The 24,440-nt window shown below is 66.3% G+C and overlaps 1 protein-coding gene across 5 annotated transcripts in view; it reads right to left on the bottom strand.

The window, feature by feature from the left end:
• Window positions 1–187: 187 nt before the first annotated feature.
• Window positions 188–24,440, bottom strand: part of ANKMY1 (ankyrin repeat and MYND domain containing 1) — a 47,841-nt gene continuing 23,588 nt past the window's right edge. For 2 of the 5 annotated variants that reach the window (XM_049100866.1, XM_049100863.1), the window contains exons 8-18: window positions 22,008–22,471; window positions 19,782–19,953; window positions 19,067–19,207; window positions 18,592–18,732; window positions 17,371–17,478; window positions 15,437–15,568; window positions 14,560–14,673; window positions 14,136–14,301; window positions 9,429–9,507; window positions 8,682–8,842; window positions 188–742 (exon numbers count right to left, since the gene is read on the bottom strand). In XM_049100866.1, coding sequence (XP_048956823.1) covers window positions 636–742; window positions 8,682–8,842; window positions 9,429–9,507; window positions 14,136–14,301; window positions 14,560–14,673; window positions 15,437–15,568; window positions 17,371–17,478; window positions 18,592–18,732; window positions 19,067–19,207; window positions 19,782–19,953; window positions 22,008–22,471 — 1,785 coding nt within the window. In that variant the 3' untranslated portion in view covers window positions 188–635. Of the gene's footprint in view, window positions 743–7,491; window positions 7,753–8,681; window positions 8,843–9,428; window positions 9,508–12,488; window positions 13,376–14,135; window positions 14,302–14,559; window positions 14,674–15,436; window positions 15,569–17,370; window positions 17,479–18,591; window positions 18,733–19,066; window positions 19,208–19,781; window positions 19,954–22,007; window positions 22,472–24,440 lie in introns of those variants that run through there. The other 3 variants (XM_049100867.1, XM_049100864.1, XM_049100865.1) reach the window with 3 other exon arrangements.

Genomic DNA, 24,440 nt, shown 5'->3' on the forward strand with positions numbered 1-24,440 from the left:
GGCCATGGAGCCCTGCTGCCTCGCCAGGGCAGCCACCTCGTGCCCCACCGGCTGCCCGGCCGCCTGGAGTCCTGCATCATAACTGGGGCAAGCTGCCAGCCTCTCCCCCCCCGCCCCCGCCGCGGGCGCCCTTCAGCCCCTCCAGGGCACCGGCCTCAGCAACATCCCCAGGGTGGGGCCCAGAGGCCAGCCCGGAAGCAAGAGCTGCTGCAGGGTCACTTTATTTGGGAATTGCAGCCACGCTGGTCTGCCCGGCGGACATTTGACAAAGCCTCTCTGTCCCCTTGGGCCTGGAGTGCTCGGAGGCAGCGGCCAGGAGCCCCCCCACGCCCCCCGCCCCCGGCCAGCACAGGGGTCCGGGCAGCCCGCCCTGGCAGGGAAGACGCGGCTCCTCTGGGGCTGCAGCCCCTTGGTGGCCCCTGGCCTGGCCCAAGCAGTGGCCTCCCCCGAAGAGCGGCGGCTGTGGGCTCCCCCGCCTCCCCTGCCGGGGGTCCTGGGTGGGCTGGGCGGCCCCGCTGCTCCCGGGGAGGCAGGTGGGGGTGAAGGCCTCCGTCCCTGGGGCACTGGGCGGCCCTGCTCGTAGTCCACAGAACAGGTGGGGCGCTGGGCGCTCATTCGTGGTTGTACGTGAAGCTTCACCGGCTCGACGGCTTCCGGGGCTTGGGCTTCTGGCCCACCTTCTCGGCCACGAGCCTGGAGGGCTTCTGGAAGTTCTGTGTAAACGGAGCCGAGTTCATATTCCCTGCGGGTGAGAAGGACACCCAGTGAGGTGGGCCAGCGCGGGACGGGGTGGGGTGGCGGGGACGGGCCCACCCTGCCCACGGCGGACCCGGGGCTGGTCGTGGGGAGGCCCCTCCCTGGCTCTCCCTCCCATCCGGGCCTCGGGCATCCGGGGGGCCGCGGGCAGGCCCCGAGGGCTCTCCCTGGAGATAAACCCTCTGCCCAGAGATCGCGTTGGTAATGGAAGCCCCAGCTCCGCTCAGGGTGGGGAGCAGACCCCTGCCCTGAAACCCTAGTGAACACGGGGAGCCCGGGTCGGGGGCTGGCGCTCTGGCCGGGAACGACGGGGGGCAAGTTGGGGGTCGAGCCTCGAGGGGCGGCGTCTGGGCAGGTGACGGGACCCGGCGAGGGCCAACCTCACACACCCCACACTTCCCTCCCTCCTTCGCGGCCTGGACAGACCAGCAGGAGGCGTTGGGTCAGCCCGGGGCCCCACCTGGGCGCAGGGAAGGGGGTTGGCAGCAGCCCCCGGGGTCCAGCCACCTCCCCCCAGCGGGAGGAAAGCGCAGGCAGCGCCCGGTGTGGAGGACATTGGCCCCACACCGCAGCCGCACACAGGACAGTCAGTAGCCGCCTGTGGGCACCGGACGGGGCGGGGGGCCCTGCAGGCCGGGGTGGGGGGCTGCCAGGGCAGCGTGGACTCCGGGAGGAAGGGAACCTCGCCCTGCCGGCGGGGGGTGGGGGGGGAAAGCTTTGCTGCCAGGGCCCAGCCCAGAAACAGCGGCTCCCGGAGCAGGGGTTCCCGTGGCCCCCAGCAGGTACCGGGGGGGCTCCCCGCAGCCAGGGTGAGACACCTTTGGGGACGGGGAGGGACACCCCCGGATGAGAGCTCACAGCTTACAACTGGCCAAAGACACCCCTGCCCGGAGGCCGAGCCCCGCAGGCTCTGGGCAGACAGCGCGGAGTGTGGTGTGGGGTCGGACACGGGGGCCGCGGGTTGGAACAAGCCCGCTGCTTAGGAGAAAACAGGAGGCTGGGGACCGTACCACCTGGAGCTGAGGCGAGGAGCCCCCCCGGGAGGAGGGGACCCCCACGGGAGGCGAGGACCCCCAGGAGGAGGGTACCCCCCAGGAGGAGGAGATCCCCCCACAGAGGGGTGGACCTCCAGGAAGAGGGGATCCCCCACGGGAGGCAAGGACCCCCTGGGAGGAGGGGATCACCCACAGGATGTGAGGACCTCCCGGGAGGAGGGGATCCCCCACGGGAGGCAAGGACCCCATGGATTGAGGGGATCCCCCACAGGAGGTGAGGACCCCCCAGGAAGCAGGTTGGCAGGAGGTCGGTGCCCCCAGGCCAGTGGGCGGGGGAAGCAGGTCCGGCCGGGAGTTGGGAGGTGGACTGGAGCCCCCCCCCCCCCCCCAGAAAGCCTGAGTGCGGCCCCGGCTGCAGACGACCAGGCCCTTTGAGTCCGTGTGGAGGACATTCTGGAGAAGGGCGCAGAGGGGAGCCACCCGGGGAGCACACGGCATCACCCGCTGTGCCCTGGCCGAGCCGCGCAGGAGGGTCAACCGGGCCCTGCGGCCGCCGCACCCTCGCAACAGCTAGTGCGCTGGGGACGAGTGAGAACCAGCTGTGCACGCCCGCTCCCCACCCGGAGGCCGCGGGGACCCGGGACCCAGGGCACAGCCAGCTCGCCGGAGCCCGGCTCCGATACGCGTCCTCCCGACAAGGGCCAGACGCAGGGCGGCGGGCACAGCGGAGGCTCCTGCGGTGAGGACGGCAGCGATCGCACCCCGCGGCGGCCGGGCCCAGACACGCGGGCCAAGTGCCCCGCGAACAACGCCAGGAGCGGGCACCTCGTGGCGCGGTCGGGAACGTCCGCTCTTGCTTTCTGCTCAGGCCCTGGGCTCAGGGGCGTGGGCTCCAGCCCCGAGTGGGCTCCGCTCAGCGGGATTCGCCCTCTGCCCCAGCCCCTGGGTACGCGCCGCCCTCGCCCTCGCCCTCGCCCTCGCCCTCTCTCAAATACATAAACAGGTCTTTAACTAATAAACCGGATGGTTATTGGTTACTTATGGAAACGTGCTCATCTCGCCGTCAGGGAAGGAGGAGAGGGGCTTTCCCAAGCACGGGGCCGCGGGCGGTGCCACGGTGGGACAGTCCCTCGCGTCCCTTAGGGACACAGGAACGGAAAGGGAGACCGGGGGCGGGGTAAGCGCACAGGCCGTGGCGTCTCGTCCCATGATTCGCAGGACACGTGTCCCCCGAGTGCTGCTGCCTCAGGGGCTCCTTGTCTCGTGTTCACTTTTTTAAATGTTCAGGGTTGAGGGCCTTGAAGCTGCTAAAGGGAACTGGGGCTGGGGTGGGGGGGGGCGGCGGTCCTTTAAAATAAAAGAGCGCACACCACAAACGAAGCCAAGCTGGACGCCCTGGCCTGTGGTCGGTGCAGGGCGGTGGCCAGAGGAAGGAGACAGGGCAGGATGGGGGACCCGCAGCCCCAGGCCTGTGCCTTCTGCGGCCTTCCCGGGACCGCCCAGCCACCCCACGGCCCGTCTCCCCAGAGGCCGCGGAAGGCTGGATTCCGGGGGAACCCTGACAACCGTGGGTTCCAGGCCCTCTGTGTGGTCACCAGCGTTCCAGACTGACAACCCCTCTCCGTCCCGGCTCACCTGGCTGGTCCCCTCGGGCCCCTGAGGCTGCCCTGTCCCCACCCCCGGGCATCTGCCCCCCCCCCGGCTCCCTGAGCTCCCCTGGCCAGCCCGCGGGCCGCTGCCCACTCTCCGAGAGCCCAGGTGCGGGGCCCGGGAGGGGTAGCAGCAGCCAGCCTGGTCCCCCGAGACCCGGCCCCACTGCCCCTGAGGACGGGGCTTCCCCTCAAAGGCATCAGCGGTGCCGGCCCAGGGGGCTCCCCGACCTAAGGGAAGCCCGGCAGCCCCTCTGACGGCTCCCCTCGCCCCACCCCCAGACCTGGCCTCCTCCCGAGCGCCCCTCGCCCGTCCTGCCGCCTGGCTCCTCGGCCTCAGCCTCCCTCCCTCACCCGCCGCCTGCTCCTTCGTCCCCAGGCCCCCTCACCTGACGCTGCCCCTCATCTGACCCGGACTCTGCCGGAGTGCAGCTCCCTCGAGGGCCGTGGCACGTCGGAGCTCGCTCACCCGGCGGCACCCCGCTTTCCGATCGGGAGGTAGGCAGCCTCCCCTTCCCAGCCCGAGAGAGGAGGACCCCGAGTCCAGGCAGGTGGCCGAGCGGAGCCCAGAGGCCCAGGGGACGCTGAGCAGGGTCTGGGCACGCTCACGAGCCAGCGGCTGGGGCAGCGGCAGGGAGGGAGGTGGGTGGGCTGGTCTCCGCCCCCCCTCAGCAAGCTGCCCCCCACAGGCTGCCTGGTAAGCCCCCTCCCTGCCCAACCCAGCCCTCCGCTCCGCACCAACTACCGCTCTGCACACGCACGTACGCACACGTACGCACAGACCCACCGACCGGGAGGGCACGGCCAGCGCGGCCTCCCCACCGATGGATGCATCCACCCCAGGGCTCCGTCCGTCCTCCTTGGGCCGCGAGTGCATTCTCAGCAGCGGGCTCTCCCCCGAGCGCCCCTCCGTCCCGCACCCCTGCCCACCTCTGTGCCGGGCCCTTCCCCTCCCCCAGGGTCTGCGCTCCGCCCCGGGCCACACACCCCCACCACCTTGCTCCCACACCCGATGACGGGGGAGCCCACACAGCAGCAGCCTGCAGGCTCCTGGGGCGCAGACCAGCGGGGACACAGGTGGCAGCTTGGCGTGGGGCCTGGGTGGGCACAGCCTCCTCGTCCTGCTGGGACCCCCACTGCTGGGACCCCCACTGTGGAGCAGGGGCTAAGCGACCAGGGCTCCCAGGTTCACAGGGAGCCAAGGAGAAGGGAGGCGGGTCCCCCATAGCAGCCGGGAACCCCACACCCCGAGAGCAGAAGCAGAAGCACCCCGAGGCCCGGCATCACCGAACCTCCTGAGGAGGGGGCTGTGCTCTGCAGGTGCCAGGCAGGAGCCCCTCGGCCCACTCGCCAAGTGGAACCACCACCTGGTCTGCGGAGGGGACCAAGTGCAGGGACAGCTGAGGCCCGCGCTGCCCCCACAGTCGGAAGACCCGTCCAGCTGCCCGTGGCTCTCAGGACCTGGGGGGCTGGCCTCTGGCTCACTGCACCCCGTGGGCATCCGCAGCGCCGGCCACCAGCACGGGAGCCCCGGTGCCAGGCCCTATGGGAATCAGGGAGCCGCCCCAGGGCACGGGGAGGCGGGGCCTGTCCCCCCAGAGGCGCAGGAAGGCGGGTCGCACGGTCCTGCCGGGACCAGCCAAGGGCCCTGCACTAGCCGGGTCCTCCCAGCGGCTGAGGTGCGGCGGGAACAGCACCACTGGAGCCTGGCAATGGGGGCATCTCCCCACAGGGCGGCTCTCCGGGGACAGCCAGCGGGGAAGGGGCTGGTTATCTTGTGGACGGGGCGCAGGCGCCCAGAGCCCGGCGGTCAGCGCTGGGCCGGGAGCGCTCGATGCACACGACCCAGAAGCGGGAGAGGACTCCGCAGCAGCCTCCTGGGAGCAGGAGGGGGCACAGGCATGTGGGAGGCGGGCACGGCCCGGTGGGAGCGACGGGGGTCTAGAGCCGTCGGAAGGGGACCTTGAGCAATGGGTGCAGGGAGACGGCGCCGCAAAGGACTTGGCAGGACGCAGGTGGGTGCAGGAGCAACAGGGGCTGGCCTCCGCTGCAGGTGCCCGTGGCCGCAGGGACGGAGAGGAGGCAGCAGCGGTGGCAGGAGTTCTGGACGTGCCTGGTTGGGCCAGACGCTGAAGGCAGGGCTTCGGGTGAGCGGGGACCCCGAGGGCCGCCTCGGGGGGCTCTCTGCTCGGGAACCTGTCCACCTGGACCCCGACGGCACAGCCTCGCCCGGAAGCCTGAAGCCACCAAGGATGCCAGACGCCTCCCGGTCACGCTGACGAGCAGGACGGTTGCACCACCACACGCCTGAACCGGGCTGGCCAAGTCCGCGGTTCATCTGAGCTCGCGGGCAACGCCGGCGGGAGGGGGCGCGCGTGGGCAGGGGTGTCCGGGGAGGGGGCACCGCCCGACACCTGCCCCTGCGCCCGGCAGACGGAGGACTCCGTCACCGCGAGCCGTGGGGGACCGTCCCCGCGGGCTGGCTCTCGCTCTTACGCAGGAATTCCGGCCGATCATAAAATCAGTAAAATGCAGGTGCGTGCGGAGTGTTCTTGAGTGTGGGCGAGCCTTGTGTGACCTGGGTCTGGGCACTAATCGGCCAGCGAACCGGGCCCTGCAGGACAGGACACGTGAACCTGACAACAGAGTGAGAAACTCCACGGAGCAAAGTTCAAACCGAGAGAGGGTCCCCGCCACCCGCCGCAAGAGGCAGCAGGGAGGGCGTGGGGTCGGGAGGGAGCGCTCGCTCGGAGGCCGGAGGGGGTCGGCGGGGGTCGGCGGGCCTCTATGGTAAGGGGAGCCGGAGCCGAGGAGGAGCCTGAACGCCGCGGCCCCGCCTGGGTGCGTGGGGGGACGCTCATGTCCCGCGTGAATCCCCGGGAGGCGGGAGGTTGAGGCAGTGCTCAGGACCCCGGCCAGGTGTCCCGGGGCAGACACGCTTGCAGCACCCGTCCCAGGGTGACGATGCGAAGGCTCCTGAAATCTGAAAGTGCAACCTCTGAATTCTTCTAGAAGGAAAACCAGGTGGAAGGGGGGGGCAGGTGCCTGCGGGCCTTGAGGACAGTGGTGGGACGCACCCAGCGCCTCGGGCAGGCCGGGGAGGGTGACAAAGTGAGCCACTTAGTGAAAAACCAGTCGGACGCATGCAACACGCGCGTGCACTCTGCGTGCGCGCCCGTGCACAGCCTAGAACCCAGCGTGTGCAGCTTACCCGTCCTGAGCGGCAAGACCGGGACGATTGTCGCGGTTTGCCTTTTCCTTACTGTGTTGCACGCGTAATGGGAATAAATACGACTTTCCCTGGGGGGACCTTACGTTGCAGAAAAACATGTAACAGCCTAGAGATTCGAGGTCGAGCTTAGAACATACGGATCACGCTCCCGCGTCCAGACGGGCGTGGCGGGCGGCGTGGGAAATGCGAGGAGCGGCGCGTGTGACGTACGTGCAATGTGAGCGCGGGCACACGCCATCGGAAGGACACGCCAAGGTGCTGCCAGTGGCCATTTCCGGGTCCGGCATCATCGCCGACCAACCGTTGGCGCGTGTACCTGCGTCCTCTCCAGGTTCTCGTCGTCAACACGGATCGGTTCAAAATTGAGGGGTGCTCATTGGCAGCACTTCCTTCCCTGGCAGGTGTGGTGGGAGCCGCCGCCTCCCGGGAGGGCCCCCAGGAGAGGGGAGGGCAGCCTGGGGGCCAGGACTGGCCCGCGCACACCTCAGGCCTCAGTCCCCGCCGCCCCCTTCCGCCCACCCGCGGCCCACCATCACCCCGGTGCAGCGCTCCTGACTCAGTCCCGCCCAGACCCCAGGTCTCAACCACGGGTGACCCTCACACCCACCGCCCGCCCCAGAGCCTGCCGGACCTGCACCGACACCCAGGAAGTGCACGTGGAGGGGATGGCGCCCTGGGCACCCGCAGGAAGGCAGACGGAGAGCCCCCAGGCCCCCGGGGCGCGCGAGTGGCCTCTCAGCAGGAGCTCCCGAGCGCGCTGACCCGCATCCACCTGCCCTCCCGCGGCCCACGGACGCCTGGTGCCAGTGGCCAGGGAAGCCCGGGCTCGTGGGGCAGAGCTGGAGCAAGGCAGAGAGGGTTCACACCCAAGGGCGCTTTATTGTGAGGTCCCGAGGGAGACGGTGCCACACAGCCCCGCGGGGCACACTCCGGCCAGTAGGCAGACGACGCCGGGCCAGCGGCGTGGAGGCACCCGAGCTGTGGGTGCCCGCGGTGGGGAGGCAGCGAGGCACAGGCTGCCGCCGGGCCCTCCCCACGCCGTGGGCGCCGGCTGCGGCTCCTTACTGAGTCTCTTCCACCCTCCACGGCAAGTCCTCCAGGTGGGGCCCTGGACAAGGAACTGGCAGGGAGGACGGAGGTGAGGGGCCTGCGCCGTGCCCCCGGGGGGCTGGGGCGCAGCCCCCGGCGGGCATGCACTCCCTGCGGGCCCCGCAGCTTGCAGCCGTTCGGGCCGTCACCTGGCACCCCCCTCAGCTCTCCGAGCCCTGGGCTCCCCGCTGCACGTGCGGCGACGAGGGCCCCACCCCTGCCCTGCTTGGCTTCATGCTTGCACATGGCAATGACTCAGTGTCTCCAAAGAGGGGGACTCCCAGCCTGGGACCCCCAAGCCCAGGGAGCCTGGTGCAGATCCACGTGCACCCCGCAGGCGGAGCCTGTTATTAAAGCCCCATTTTACGGAAAGGGAGTGGAGAGGACGGAGAGTCAGAGCCCGGAGGGGAAAGGCCTCGGGGGCCCGGGCGCCAGGCCCAGTCAGCCCCGCCTGTCTGTCCGTCCACACCAAGGACAGGCTCTGGGAGAGCGCAAAGCAACCCCTGCGCCTCCCCCCGCCTGGCCCAGTCCCAGGGGACAGCTTTGCTCACCGTTAGCTCCCCTGGGACCGGGTCACCACCCACATGCCCACAGCTCCTCCCAGGTCATCCCAAAGAGGGGAGGTGGGAGGGCGGGCTAGGTGGAAGCTTCCAGATGCAGCGCCCAGGCCAAGTACCCTGTGGTCGGGGCAAGCAGCGCCTCCCCAGGGCCGCCACGCCTCCGGGGGAGCCACCAGGTCGGGTGTCCCGGTTCTGTGGGGCCCAGGCCGCGCCCACCTCCAAGGAGCCACGGGCACAGGACGCCCAGGGGAGGAGCAGTGGGCGCTGCGCCCTCCCTGTCTGCACCCCAGGCCCACCTGGGAGGTCTGCAGAGTCGCCGGAGCCCGCGAGACTTCGGGGAACAAGGGAGACCTCGCTCGGCCACCCCAAGGCGGGGGTCCCGCCTGACGCCCGGACTCACCGATGGCCGACAGGGTGCCACAGTCCCTCTTGTGGAAGTCGCTCCAGGCTTTGGTCTTGCAGTACTTGCTGCAGGTCAGGATCCCGTAGCAGCGGGTGCAGGGCGCCAGGCGCACCCCGATGGAGCGGCCACACTGGTAGCAGAACTTGAAGAACGGGACCCTGCCAGGGAGCAGCAGGGAAGTCGGGGGGTACCGGCCACCTGGGCCCCGCCGTCCCCCGAGGGGGTGCTGAGGGGCAGCCCCACGAAGTCCCTGTCCAGGGGGCTGGCACAAGGCCGTGAACAGGAAACACTGAGCCCGGAAGCCGCCGGGGCTGGGTGACCACGCAGGGCATCCGGGACCCTCCCGCGCCACAGCATCGGGGGGGCAGGCCCAGCAGGCACACCGCGGTGCTGTGGGTGAGCCTGGCACACCGTATTCTGTCTCAGGGGCGGGTGGGCCCCAGGGCGGACACAACCCCCGGCCTGTGCCCGCTCATCACCCCCTGCCACCCTCCAGCGTTTATGGCGTGGGCACCTCCCAGGATGCCCTCGGGGATTACAAGGTCTGGAACAGCAGGGTGGGTGCAGAGCCAGGGTCCCAGGGAGGGGCCGGTGCTGGAGGGGCGGTAGGGGTGCAGGGGCCCAGGGCAGGACACCCCCTGGGACAGCAAGCCTGGGTTCAAGCCCACTGGGCCACTCCACGGGTGCAGCTGTGCCCCTCTGCCCCCCATGGCGGCCCAGGCACGGCCACCGTCGGCCACTTACAGCTCCTGCTCCTCCAAGTGCAGGGCTTTGGACACGCTGGTGCTTTTCCGCTTCATCCTTTGGTAGGGGGTCAGCTCCGCTGCGCCGGCAGAGAAGCATGTCAGCCTCCGTGGGTCCCCTGGCCATGCCGCAACGCCCGCGGGCACAGGGGCCCCGAGCTGCCCACCTCAACCACTGTCCCGCGGTGAGCCCGTTCCCGGCACTGTGGGGACGCGGGGGTCCCCCAAGCCTTTCACAGCCCCTTGGCAAGTCTGAGCAGGGCCAGGGCCGCGGGGGAGTCCACAGCCTCTGGGGACGGGGCTTGGCCCCAAGGCTTCCCTCTGCCCCGCACCCTCGGCCGCGCAGCTGCACCTCCTGGCCCCCCTGCGTCTTTGCCGTCTGGGGTGGCTCAGTGCACCCGTCACCACACAGATAAAGGGCCACTAGGCTTTGGCCTTGACCGGCCCACAGTCCTCTCCAGAGTGAAGCCTCCTGGCTCTGCTCTTGGGGGCCGGCAGCAGAGTACACATGGGCTGGGGACCAAGGGCGTGAGGCCCCCTCCAATTACTGTCCCCCTTCCCCTCCTTAAATAGCACATCAGTGCCCACCCTCCCCAGGAAGGCCACCTAACCTCTAAGTCGGCAGGAACCCCACAAAGCCCTGCTGGCCACAAGAGCAGAGAAGCCAGGGGCCCCTCGTTCCTCTCCATCCCCCCCTGCACCCACCAGCACCCAGGGCTGCACCGCAGCGGCGCCAGCGGCTAGAGCGTGGGCCCAGGAGGCCAGCTCTGTGACACGGTGCGTGGAGTCAAAGCCGCGGTCGTGAGGGCCACGCGGCACCAGGGCAAACTTCTGGGCGAGGCTCCTGCGAGGCAGAACTGGAGGTGCAGGTGGCGGTGCCACGGCCTCGCGCCCCGGGCAGGGCAGGGGGCACCGTTAGCGGGAGCGCAGGACCCGGACACCTCTGTGGACCTGTACGGTTCAGGGTCCGGCCGAGTCGCACCGTGTCAACTGCACGACACGCTCGCGGGTCCAAATCGGAACCCAGGCTGGTAGCCGCCGTCGCTCCAGTCCTGGGCAACCACGACCCACTTTCTATCTCCGTGTGTTTGCTGATTCTGGATGTTTCCTATGAGTGGAGTCAGTGTGTGTGTGGCCCTCGGTGCCTAGATTCTTTTGCTTAAAATGTTTTTGAGGGTCACCCACGGGTATTCCACTCCCTTTGGTGGATCAGTAACACCCCATCGTGTGGCTGTGCCACCATTTGCTTTTCCATTCGTCAGCTCACGGACGTTTGGCTTGTTTCCATTCTGTGGCTCTTGTAAATGCTGCTGCTATAGACATCCAAGCGCGGGGTTTGTGTGGACGTGTGCTCTCACGTCCCTCGGGTCTAAACGTGGGAGCGGAATTGCTGGGCCATAGTGTAAGTCTGTGAGGAGCATTTAAGGAACTGCCAGGCCGCCTTCTGAGGACGCTGCACCTTTCCCCTTCCCGGCAGCGGTGTCGGAGGCTTCTGCGTTGCCCACATCGTCGCCGTAACACTTGTTACCGACTTCCTGACGACAGCCGCGCTGGGGGGTGTGAAGCGGTATCTCGGTGCAGTTCGCTTTGTGCATGACTGGGAGCTAACAACACGGAGCATCTTCGCATGCACTTGTTCGCCACTTGTAGGTCTTTCTTCAGAGAAATTTCTATTCATGCTCTCTGCCCATTTTTAAATTCAGTTATTCGTCTTTATTAGGGAGTTGTATGATTTTTTAATCTATCCTACATACGAGTCCCTTAGGAGATATATGAGTTTCGATGTATCTCCCCTACTGTGGGTTGTCTATCTTTTTTTTTTTTTAAGAATTTTTTTTAATTTTATTTACTCATGAGAGACACAGAGTGAGAGAGAGGCAGAGACACAGGCAGAGGGAGAAGCAGGCTCCATGCAGGGAGCCCGACGTGGGACTGGATCCCGGGTCTCCAGGATCACGCCCTGGGCTCCAGGCGGCTGCCCTGTCTTTCCATCTTCTTGATTGTGTCCTTTGGAGAATGTAAATTTTTAATTTTGGTGAAAGCCAATCTATCCATTTTTTTCTTTCATTGCTTATGCTTTTGGTGTCATATCTAGGAGTTTACTGCCAACTATGAGACTGTGAGGATTTGTGCCTACATTTTCTTTGAAGAGATTTATATCTTAAGCTCTTGCATTTAGGTCTTCAGTCCAAATTGAATTAAATGTATGTGGTGTGAGGTAGGGTCAGACCTCATTCTACTGTGTCTGGATAATCACTTGTCCCAGTACCATTTGTTGAAGTCCTGTTCTTACCCTTGTTAAAAAGCGTTGGCTTGTTGAAAATCAACTGACATCCACACGTATTTGTTTCTGGGACCTGTATTCTATTCCACTGGCCTGTGTGTCTGTCTTCACGCCAGTGCCACACTGTTTTTATTGTTGTCTTGGCAGTGAGTCTGAATTTAGGAAGTACAAGTCCTTCCACTTTGCTTTTTTCTTTCAAGCTTGCTATAGCTAGCCACTCTGGGACCTTTGTGATTCCATATGGATTTTATTTTTTTTAAGATTTTATTTATTTATTCATGAGAGACACAGAGAGAGAGAGGCAGCGACACAGGAGGAGGGAGAAGCAGGCTCCATGCAGGGAGCCCGATGCGGGACTAGATCCCGGGACCCCGGGATCACGCCCTGAGCCAAAGGCAGACGCTCAACCACTGAGCCACCCAGGGATCCCTCCATATGGATTTTAAAATCAGCTTCCCAATTTGTACAAAGGCGGCAGTGGGATTCTGATAAGGAAATATCCTCCCATGTACTGAGGCCTCCTTTAACTTCAGCACTGTGTCGTAGTTTTTAGAGAGTAAGTTGAACTGCTTTTGTTCAACATATTCACCAGTATGTTATTTCTGTTGACGCTACTGTAAACGAAACTTTTTAGAATCCCTTTTTTGGTTTGCTTGCTGCAATGCTATAGTCATGCAGTTGATCTTTGCATATTGATCTTATATTCTGCAACCTTACTAAACGCACTCCTTAGTTTTAATAGCGTAATTGTTTTATATTTTTTATTTATTTTTTTATTTATTTATGATAGTCACAGAGAGAGAGAGAGAGAGGCAGAGACACAGGCAGAGGGAGAAGCAGGCTCCATGCACCGGGAGCCCGATGTGGGACTCGATCCCGGGTCTCCAGGATCGCGCCCTGAGCCAAAGGCAGGCGCCAAACCGCTGCGCCACCCAGGGATCCCTGTTTTATATTTATAGTGATATTTTAATATTTATATATTTAGTTTAATATTAGTCTCAGTTTAAAAAGTGGATTCTCCAGATTTTCAATCTGCAAGATAATTTCTGCAAAGAGAGATGGCTTAAGTCTTTCCTTTCCAATCTGAATGACTTTCTTTTTCTTGCCTAGTTACTCTGGCCAGCAACGCAACGCCAGCACAACGCCCAACAAATGGAGAGAGAACCCATTCCTGTCGTCTCCCTGACTTAGGGAGAAAGCAGCACACGGTGGGCCCCAAACGGCCACCGTGGAGTCTGAGTCAGCTGGACCCCTTCGTAGGTGCCCCTAATCGGGTAGGCAAGGGCCCCTCCATTCCTTGTTTGCTGTATGTCTTTTATCATGAAAGCTGTTGGGTTTTGTCAAATGCTTTTTCTACATCAATTGAAATGATTATGTGATCTTTCTTCTTCAGTCTAATAATATGGTGTTATGTTGACTTTGTTGTTATTGTTAAACCATTCTTTCATTCCAAGGTCTGGCTGCCAGCAGCCAGGGTGCTGGGGTGGGGGGCAGGCAGCCAGGATGCAGGGGTCGGGCAGCCAGGGTGCAGAAGTGGGGCAGCCAGGTGCAGGGGTCGGGCAGCCAGGGTGCAGGGGTCGGGCAGCCAGGTGCAGGGGTGGGGCAGCCAGGTGCAGAGGTCCAGGTGTGTTGGGGCACAGAGGCCCGGTGGCCAGGGCAGTGCTCTGTGGGAGCAGGAGCCACGTCACTGCCACATGGAAGCAGCACACTCCCTGTGTGCACTTGGGTACTTTCCAGATCCTTCTCCGCATCCGTCAGCCTGTCTCCCAAGTCAAATGACCCTGCAGCCCTTCCCTCCAGCCAGACCGCGTGGGGCCCTCAGGACCAGGGCTGCCCCCTAAGCCAAGCCAGCAGCGCCAGGCAGGGGCACGGTCGCCATCCCAGCCCCCAGGACGTGGCTCCCTGAGGAAAGGGCGGGGCAGGTCCCTGCTCCTCCGGTCCCAGAGCTGACCAGCCCACCGGGCCCAGAGTGTCCTGAAGTCACACTCAGCTGCCCGCCTTCCGGAGCAGCGGGGCCTGCCCCCCACAAGTCCTGGGGCTGCCGGGCTGTCGTGCACCCCTGCTCCTTCCCACACGAGGCCCCACGGCAGCCTGAGCAGCTCAGCCAGGACCCTGTCCCCCAGGTGTCATGCCCTCCACCTGTGGCAGCAGGACAGGCGGTAGGTAGTTGGTGCCAAGTCAGAGCGGGTGTCCCCTGGCACCAGGCAAACGTGCCCCCTGGGGAGGGAGCCCTGGGCTTCTGTTCCCAGCTCGTGTCCCCACCTCCCTCCATGACTCTTGCTGACCTCCGGGGAGGGGGCCGCAGCTGGCCTCTCCGGTCCCACCCTGGCGCGTCCCCCACGGCCTCAGCAAACAGCCCCGACGCCCATGCTGCCCCAGGAGGCGGGGATCGCACGACGTGCCCCCGAGCCCGCTGCCACCCACCTCTCTTGCTCAGGTTCAGCACCTTCGGGTCCCACTGGCTCTCCTTGGCGAAGACGGCGCGGCGCAGCTGGAAGCCCATGTATTCCAGGAGCCTCTTCCGCGCCACGAACACCTCCCGCTCTGCCGGCGTCAGCATGTGGAAGGGGCAGTGGGCGATCTTCCGGTCCTGCAGCACAGCACCGGTCACCGCCAGGGACCGCGGGGCCCGGCCACCACCGTAGGGGGACCCTGGGGGGCGGACCCTGCGGAGCCGCAGTCAGGACGCAGGCAGGACGCTCAGAGGGTGGCCTGGCCTTCCCTCCCAGGAGGCCCGGGGGCGGGGGGCTTCGGTCGGGGGCGGGGGGGGCCTGTGGCCGAGCCTCGCCGAGAGACCCCGAGGCCCCGGCCCTCGAGCCCGCCCCCCACAGGACGCACAAAGCCGTACCTGATAGAACTTGAAATACCCGTAGTCGACCGCCGTGCCCACAGCCACCTTGTCCCCCTGCGTCAGCCTCACCGGCCTCAGGATGTCGGCCCCGTACTTAATCAGCTGGTCGATCTGAGCAGAGCAGAGCCTGTGTCACACGCGTGGACGCCCCCCCGCCAGGACGCAGGACTCGGAAGCTGTGCCCCACGTCACCTGAGGCAGGACGGCAGCCCAAGGACAGCGGCCCAGCAGGACGACAGGTACTGCCCCCAAGGGCCACAGTCGCCCATCCAGCCCAGGGAGGCCACCCGGGGAGTCCGCGGTCGGACAGACAGGACAGACGGGCTGACCCCACAGAGGAGAAGTTAGGTGGACATGGGGTAGGTCGAGGCTGGGCCGCTCGCAGGCCCCACAGCCCCACCACGTCCCGGAGGCTCGATGACACACGAGTGTGCTCAGAGGTGGCACGAGTGGCTTATTACGGATTCTGCGGCAAATGGCACCCAAGGGAGGCGCCCTCCGCCCCAAGGAGGGAGGCCGGGCTCCCCGGGGGCTCCGCGGCCTCACAGCTAGCTGGGAGCCTCCGCACAACCGCAGACCCCGGCCCGGCGCAGCCCCGGCCCAGCAGGGGAAACCCAGGCTGCACCGCCCGCGCCGCGCATGGGCCCCTCCGCCCCCTGAATGGGTTTGAACTTCGCAGTTTTAGGCCCACGTAATACTGAGGGCCAGAACTTGGTGTTCTTTCTCAGGTGTTTGAACATCATGGAGCAAGGTCACTTGAAGCCCTACCTGCCAGGGTGAGGGTGGAGCCGGGGGTCCAACACGCTCCCCCCCGAGACCCGACACGCCAGGCCCGCTGCCCTGCACGCCCGCCCCCTCCAGCCTCACCCCTCACCAGGGCCAGCTTGCTGTCCGTGCTCCTCTGGTGCTCATAGGTGAGGTCACAGGCGACACACAAGGCGCTGCCCAAGCCTTTGGTCAGCAGCAGGTTGGGGTCGGCTCCGTGGGACAGCAGCTCCTTCACAATCTGGACACACACGGGCTCGTCACCGCCCGCCAGGTCCCCCCTCCTCGCCGGCGGAGGGAGCCCCCGGACCAAGGCTGTGCGGCACCGAGCACAGTGACCGCCAAACCCGGGGCTCGCGTGCCTGCCACCCACAGGTGCCACTGCCGCCCGGCCCAGAGGACGATGCTGGGGCACGGGGTCCGCGCACCCCGGCAGCCCAGGTCTGGCGCTTCCTCTGCGCGCTGTCCACTGGCTGCAGAGAGCTCCTGGCTCGGGTCGTGCTTTCCAGCCCGGGGGCAGCACACGGCCTGGTGGGTCCCTTCAGCCCTCCTCCCTGGGACCAGCCTGCCCTTGCCGCTTAGGCACCTGAGTCGCTGCGACCACCTGCCCGGACGCCGAGTGGGGCACATCTCGCTTGTTCCCTGCTGTGTCCCCAGCCACTGGCCCCGGTGCCACCAGGAAGCCAGGAGTGACCGCCGCTTGGCTGGACGTGAGACGCACTGGCGTGTGGCTCTCAAGAGCTTCCTTCCCCCCGAGGAGCTCTCGACCCTGCCTCGCCCCCCCCGCACCCGAGCGGGCACAGAGCAGGTGCCCCTATGACGTGCTCAGTGAATGACTCTGGGTACAGAGGAAGGGAGGAGGGACAGAAGGACCACAGGAGCCCCCACGCCTTCATCTTCCTCAGACCTCCGCCCATATGTCACCTCACCGAGCAGCCCCGGCCACCCGCTAAAACAGCCCGTCCCCGTCATTCTCTACTCCTTATCCAGCTGTCACTTCTTCACAGCACCTATCACCGCCGGAAATTTTGTGACACACTGGATTATGGTGTGTCCCCCACACTAGAAATGTAGGATCCGGGGATCCCTGGGTGGCGCAGCAGTTTAGCACCTGCCTTTGGCCCAGGGCGTGATCCTGGAGACCCGGGATCGAATCCCACGTCAGGCTCCCTGCATGGAGCCTGCTTCCCCCTCTCCCTGTGTCTCTGCCTCTCTCTCTCTCTCTCTCTCTCTCTCTTTCTCTCATAAATAAATAAATAAATAAATCTTTAAAAAAAGAATGTAGGATCCTTGAGAGCAGGGACCTTGCTTTATTTGGCACCTAATGCCTGCAATGGTGCCTCCCTGGCACACAGTGGGTCTCACAAAACAACAGTTAAATGTAAGGATGAATGGGGGCACGTATCGCAGATGGATGGATGGCAGGAAAAAGGAAAGGAGGAACAAAGAACGATGGATGATGGATGAGGAATGAACGGGTGGCATGATGGAAGGAAGGATGGATGGATGGAGGACAGAAGGACAGATGATTGGAGGGATGGAAGGATGGATGGATGGAAGGATGGTGGATAGATGGACGGAGGATGGACGGATGGACGGATGGAGGGAGGGATGAAGGACACACTGGGGGGTGAGTGTGGGTCGGTAGGTGAGTGGACGGCTAGGTGAGTGGGTGGGTGGATGCGGGTGGGCGGGTGGATGAGTGGACGGACAGGCAGACGGGTGGACGGTGAACACACATCCTTGCCAGCGGCAGAGGTGGGCGTTGGCCAGGGTGCCTTTCCCAGGGCCCCGAGGGGTCCATGCCTGGGGTAGGCGGGGTGACCCACCCACCCTGAGGAGCGTCCCCCAGCTGAACCCTCATCCTCACTGCCCCCCTCCCTCTCCACACCCTCCTCTCTCTGAGGCGCTCCATCCCCCGGGGAGGGATCCACGCGGCCCCGCTGCCGCCAACAGCAGCAAATCCCGAAGACTGACTAGGGAGGGGGTCACGGTGAGGCAGAGACTGCACGAGCGCCATCAGGGGGTGTGCAAGGTGCTCACCAGGTCATTCCCGCTGGCGATGGACAGGGAGAGTGGGGAGTGGCCGCTCCACAGCATGTTGGGGTTCGCTTTGTGGGAGAGGAGGAGTCGGACTATGTCCCTGGCACACTGGGTGGGGAGAAAGGCAGGACCACAGGTTAGAGGGGGCCCCGACTCCCAGGGGCTCCTCACGCTGACCATTAACTCAAACGCCGTAAGATCAAGTTTGCCGCTTAATTGCCATTTCCTCCAGACGGGCCCCTGCCCGGCGCACAGGGAGCGCCCTGGATTTTGGATGGACGCGCGGCCCGGTGGGTGCGAGGCTGCCCGGATCCTCACACTGGGAAGATGTTTCCTAAACATACAGAGTCTCCAGCACAAGACAGGAAGGGACACATGACGCACGAACGTCTGGAAAGCTTGTCGGGACCGCGTGACCCTGGAAGCAAGGCCGGCGCGGGTCCATCCGGCCAGAGGAACGTGCCTCGCCCCGGGGCTCAGGGGTCGTGTAGGGCACCGAGCACAGGAGCAGCCCGGCCCCAGCAAAGGGGGTGCACCCCGTGGGAAGGGCCCGTCCCTGCCGTCCCTGCCCTTCTCTCCCTCCCCCTCTCCCGCGGGTGCTGCGGGTCCCCCGCCACAAGGACTCCTCCAGGCTGCCGCTCCCCCTGCAGGGGCAGACCCAGGGGGCTGCTTGGGCCACCTCCAGGCTGCCCAAGCAGCCCCCTCACACCCCCACAATCATCACCCTGTGCGGGGGCAAACCACCCACACCCCAGACCCGAGCGGCTGGCTACCATTTTCATTTGGGGTAAACTGAGGCTCGGTCTACTGAGTGCACCCAGGCTTACTGGCCCGCGCTGCGCTGGCTGGCCGCACCACGCCCAGATTTGGTTCCCGGTTACCCCCACACCCTCCCCAACCGCCCGGCCCTCCTCCAACAGGTCCCCGCACCCGCTTGCTGACAATAAATCCCCGAGGCCGACAGGAGGCACCGGCCACGGCCCAGGGAGTCCCGGCCTGGGACGGTCGGTGACGGCGACCGGCGAGGCTGCAGTGACTACCCCACGCACAGAGCACGGACACGCAGGACGCGCAGATGCCCCCACGCCGACCCACAGGCGCGCACACAGACGTGCCCGTACGCTCACAGGCAGGCGCCTGCGGAACACACATGCACGCGCGCACGGGCCCCCACCCGGCACCCGCCGCCGCCCGCCGCCCGCCTGCAGGGGCCCCGCGCACCTTGTAGCTGTCCTCGCGCTCACAGGCCACGTGCAGAGCCGTCCTGCCCCCCTCGTCGGGCGCCGAGGCGCGCTGGCTGTGGTAGACGCTGGCGGGGCCTGCCTCGTTGCTGAGCTTCAGGCTCGAGGGCAGCAGGTCTAGCTGCGTGCAGAGGGGACACGTGCTGGCCCCGCGCCCGTCCCGGCGGAAGGCTGGCCTGGGAGACGCCGGCAGGTGCGAGCTCGGCGCGGAGCACGAGCCAGTGGCCTCCGTCCCCAGACGGCGGCTGCGGGTCCCCGGAGTGAAACGCGGAGGGGCTCAGAGCCGGTCCCCTGCCCACCCGGGCTCCTGCCCCGGGAGCCGCGCACAAGACCCCGGCCGCGCGGGGCACACGGGGCACTAGTCAAGCTCGTTGGGGACAGTGGCGTGAGACCGAACTTCGGACGGGAGGGCCCTGGGACCGCAGCACCCCCGCCCCGCAGCCAGGCCAGCGCACCTTGCCCGGCTGGTACACGTCGTCCTGGTCGGCCGCCCTGGCGTCCACGTCCGTGACAGCGTGCAGCAGCAGCTCCGTGACCTTGACGCCCTCCTCCCCCGGCAGGGCGGCTGCGATGTGCAGCGGGGTAAGGGCCCCCAGCTGCAGAGGCGACACGGGCACGGGTGAGGCCGGCTCCCAGGACACGGCCCCCGGCCCCACCTCTCAGACACCCCACGGCCACGTGCTCCCGGCCTCATTGTGACGTGTGGGACAACGAGGCGCTCCCGCGTCGGCTCCTGCGGGCCCCCACCTCCAGGCCCGCAGCCCCGGGGCCTGTCTGCACGTTAGCCAGCGGCCCCGCCTCCCTCCGAGAGGCGCCCTGCCGTCCTGCCCGGCCCCCACTCCGGATGCCCCCGCAGGGACGGCCACCCGGCTGCCCCTGCAGTCCCGCCCGGGCCCGGCACCACCCACGGCAGCCCTTGGCCCCCTGCGGGTGCTGTCGGGACGTGCCGGCCACACGGAGGCGAGAGAGCCCGGCCAGGTGCACGCAGCCGACCGCCCCGAAGCCCAGGGCCATCCGCAGCCCCCGGCCAGCCCCCCGAGCACACCCCCGAGCGCACCCCCGAGCCCAGCTCCGCCAGGACACTGCAGAACCAGGGCTCTGAGCTCTCCACCGGGGCCCCGTCAGCCTGCCCCGCTCCCCCCGGGCCCCCCAGCCCCCCGCGGGTCCCACCTCGGCAGGGAGCCGGATGTCCGTCCTGGCGCCGTTCTCCAGCAGCAGCCTCACCCCGGCCACGTCCCCGGCCTTCACAGCGAGGAACAGGACGTGCATGGGCACGCAGCACAGGTTGGGGTCCGCGCCCCGGCGCAGGAGGAGCTTGATGGTCTGCCACCGGCTTCGGCGTCTGCAAGGATCGGTGTGACACGGTCACGGCCCGGAGGACAGGCACAGGACAGCACCCCGCCCGGGTCACGAGAGGTGCTCGGAGCCCCGGCGGGCACAGCCTGGCCCGAGGACACCCGCGGCCCCGCCTTCCCGAGACCTCTGGCCCCTGCCCTGCCCTAGGGCGGCCCCCTGTCGCCACCCTGAGCTGGCCACCCCCGCCAGGCTCCAGGCCCCGCGGCCCTGCCTGCGTCAGCCCTGGGTGGCCGCTCAGCCTTCCCGTCACCTGTGACATGGGGCACAAGCTGGGGGCCAGCCCTCCCTCCCCGGGGGCCATGGGCACCTAGTACACGTGGGGCACGACCCTGCACCCAGACGTGCATACATGCACGCACCACACACCACACACACATACACATGGGACATACCTACACTCACACACGTACACCACGTGCACACACGGACACACACGACAGGTACAAACACACGTGCACATCACACATGCATGTGCATATACAGCACAGCCTGCACACCGTGATGTCCCACACACGCGTGTACAACACACACACCTACACCTACACACGCCACACACACGTGCGTCCGTGCACTGCACCTCCCTTACGAGCAGCGCGGGGCCAGCAGCAGCAGGGCAGCCTTGCCCAGACCCGGCGGGGACGACAGCCCCACTGGGGACGGAGGAGCACGTGCTGAGCAGCCAAGCGGGCTGTACGGCGGGAGGGGAGCAGGACCAGAGGGGGTCCGGCCCGGCCCGCTGACCCCGCCGCCAGCGCAGCCGCAGGTGGGCAGGCAAGAGCGCGGTGGGCAGGCCGGGTCAGCCCAGAGCAGCGGCGCTCAAACGCCCTGCCCTTGGGACCCTCTCTACTCCTAAGGTCCCTCGAGGACCCCAAAGAGCTTTGTATGTGCAGGTTCCACCCACCCGTGTCTACCGCAGTACAGGTGAGATGAGAAAAATGCCTAAATACTAATACACTTTAAAAAAAATTATAAACCCATAAATAAGCTTTTATAAAAAACGTGCACTTGGCTGGATCAGAATCCAGCACTGCGAGGGGTCCCAAGCCCGGGTGAGTCTGTGACATCAGGACCTGGTCGTGTGGAAAGAACTGAGCTCTCCCCGAGGCTGACAGGTGTCACTGGACGCTGCGGGGGGTGCACACGGTGACAGGTGCACAGCGTCCAAAATCCAAGTCTCCTCTCGAGAGCCGAGACGTCACCACTGGCCACACACCCTTCGGGGGTCTCCTAGAGCCCGAGGCTCAGCGTGTGCACAAGGACGAGGGACCCTTGCGTGCCAGTCGGTCATTCTTGCAAGTAAGGGGGTGTCCCTCGGGGGACGGCGACTGCGCCCCCCGCGACGCCCGCGCTGGAGACGCTCTTCCCTCGGGAGAACCGTCCCGCCGGGTGGGAGCAGGCGAGCCTCGGGACCCCCAGCTTGTTGCACAGCAGCGGAAAGGCCCGGCCTCGGGGTCAAGGTTTAATGGCTGAGAAGCCCCCACTGCTGCATCGCGTGCGTTCCCACACATGGGAGACGCGGGGCAGGTGTCACAGGGCAAAAGGGCAGGTGACGTCTGAGGAGCGTTAGGAGGATCGTTCCCCCCCTAGACTCCCCGACAGTCTGGGACCCCCGCGGGCGCTTGGAGAGGCGGGGGGCTGAGGGTCTGCAGGGGAGCGGGGGGCGGGTGAGCGTGTGTGTAGGACCGTGTGCAGGGCAGCGTGTGGGGAGTGGGGGTGAGGGGGCGAGCGTGTGCAGATGAGCGTGTGCCAGCGCGTGTATGAATGTGCAGGACTAGGGAGGGCGAGCCAGCGAATGTGTGCGGGCTCTGGGTGCACGTGGGGTAGGCGTGCGTGTGTGCCCCCTCGGGGGCCCCGGTGCTCCTGGATTCTCACTGCCGCTGTCCCCCGGTGTCGTAGCTGGGCCCCCAGCCCTGGGCCACACAGGCAGTGGCCACCCTGACACCCCGGGTGGCGGCGCCCGGCACGGGCCCCCCGCGTCCCTGCAGGCTCGCCGGCCCGAGCGTGGCCCTTGGCCCCCGCGCTCACGCTCCAGCGACCTACTCGATCATGGCCAGGGCCATCCTCCTCATGGTGCCCTTCACCGAGCCGGTGGCGCCGAGGGACTGGCTCTTCAGCGTGCTGTGGGCCTGGGCGCTCTTCTCCAGCAGGTCCTGGGACAGCTCGATGGTGTAGTTGTGCACGCAGACGTCGGACTCGAAGTCCGTCTCCTGGCTGCCCGGCGTGCACCTGTCCGGACTCCCCGCCACGCCAACCATCCCCTTCTCCAGGTCGCTGACGCTGCCCCGCGGCGACACAGGCTCCCACTTCTGAGGGTTGCCCCCCGGGTCGGGGGACTCTCGAGACGGCTGCGTGCCCGCGGAGAGGCCGTCCTCCTCGCTGCCCGACACCACGGACCTCTGCTCCTGGCTGCCGGGCGTGGGCACCCACTCCTCCAAACTGGGCTCCTTGGCGGCTTCGGGGAGTGAGGAGGAGCGGCTGGGGTTCACCGGCACACTCGGGGCTTCCTGGGGGAGGAGGGGAGGCACGCGTCCCATTAGAAGGAACGAGAGGTCAGAGCGCCAACCCTGAACCTAAAGAACTTAAACCAACTTCTTTAGCAAGAAGCGGCGCGCACGGCGCACACGGCGCCTCCGGGCTCCCGGGCCGACGACGCCGAAGCACTTTGCGGACACCAGGGGAGGGAAGCGCACGTCTCCGGGGCAGCGCCCCGAAACCTGAGCCACGCGGCACGAGCCCGGCCACATCCGGCGAGCGTGGGCCCAGACAGCCGATGGCCTCGGTCCTCGCGCTCCTCACACAGACGCTCGCCCATGGATACGCTCGGGTTGAACAAAATACCTTCTCAGAATCAATTCCCCCTGATTTACCACTTTTTTTACTGTGGCTCCTAGAGACTTTTAAGATTTAGTGTATTCGAGAGAAAGCGAGAGAGCGTGAGCAGGGGGGAGGGCAGAGGGGGAGGCAGGCTCCCGATGAGCAGGGGCTCGATCCAGGACCCCGCCCGCACCCCAACCCTACACACTTACAGGGCAGGATGGCCACGTGGCTGCGCCACATCCATGGGAGGCCGCCCGGGGCCCCGTTCAGAGGCTCTGTCCCCCCGGGTGGTCCCGGGACAGCAGCGTCCCTGTGGCCAGGAGGGCAGGCTCTTGGGCCCCAGCCCAGACCCCTGAGGCAGAGATGCTGGGGTGCAGCCAGCTCTCCGTGCCCCCCGTAGATGGGGAGGCTTCCCGGGCCCAGGGCCTCCGCGGGGTGCAGGGGGCACAGGGGCACGCCCATGCGGAGGCCGCCGGGAAGGAAGGCTCCCGGTGCGGTGCGTGAGCCCGGCTGCGGCTGGACGCGGGGCCTCCGTTCTAAAGAGGTGCCGCCGTGGGAACCCAGGGAACCTGCCCCCACGGGCTCCCGGGGCGCTGGCAACACTGCGGGTGCTGAGAGGCAGAGGGACGACCGGGTCCTCCGCCGCCGGCCCCGCGGCCCGAGCGCGCACACGTGGAACTTGCCTGAAGGTGAGCGCGGCTGGGGCCCGGCGGGCGAGTGGACGCGGCGGGTGCGCCGCGAGCTGGCGACGCCTCGGTCTGCGCGACGGTCCACGCGTGCTCCTGCACGTGCCGCCGCCTCCTCTTATTTTGTGTACGGGCAGTGTTTTTTCAGAATAAGAAATTTAAAAGGTAGAGGAGTGATTTTTACCAGAACCTTAAGTATACAAAGAAAATGCTCTCGGGGACTCCGGCTGCCTTCACCCATAGTTGATGAGGCTTCCCCGACGGCCAGGGGGACGCCGCGGGCCCGGAGAAGGCCCTGCCCCTGGAAGCTCGCAACGAAGGGGGGACGACAGGGGTGGAAATGATCTCCCCACCGTGTCCACACGATCACCTTTGAACTTCGTTACTGTACGTGAACAACTTCCAGCCAAGAAGGAGCGCGGACGCACAAACCCTCCACCTCCGTCTCCCTGTGGGGTGCTCAGCGCCTGCCTCCCTGGGAGGCCTCCTCCCCGCGTGCACCTGCTCCCCCCACCCACCCGGGGCAGCGGGACCCTGTGGGCCCGGCCTCCTCCCCGCGTGCACCTGCTCCCCACGCGGTCAGGCCCTGAGGCCCGTGGGCCCTGCCACCCTGAGGTCCCCGGTTGCTGGTGTGCTCCCACCTCAGAGAACTGAAGGCAGAAGCTGGGGGCTGGAGACGCAGAGGGGTCATGTTGGGGTAACAGGCGCTCTGCCCGCCGTGGGGCACAGGCCGAGGCTCATAAGGTGGTCTCCTCAAGGAAGGAATTCAGGAGAAGGGATGAGGTGAGAGAAGGGGCCCACCGTGCGCCATTCCCTCAGCGGCCCAGGAGAGGCCCCGACTGCGGGGAAAGCGGCAGCCCCCCCACCCCGAAGGCCTGCTGGGTGGACGCAAGTCCCAGACTGGGTGGCCTCACAGCCCTGACAGGCGCCAGGGTCCCCAAGGGATGGGAGCAGCCCCTATAGACATGCC

This window comes from Canis lupus, chromosome 25 (genome assembly GCF_003254725.2).
Source record: "Canis lupus dingo isolate Sandy chromosome 25, ASM325472v2, whole genome shotgun sequence".
NCBI lineage: Eukaryota > Metazoa > Chordata > Mammalia > Carnivora > Canidae > Canis > Canis lupus.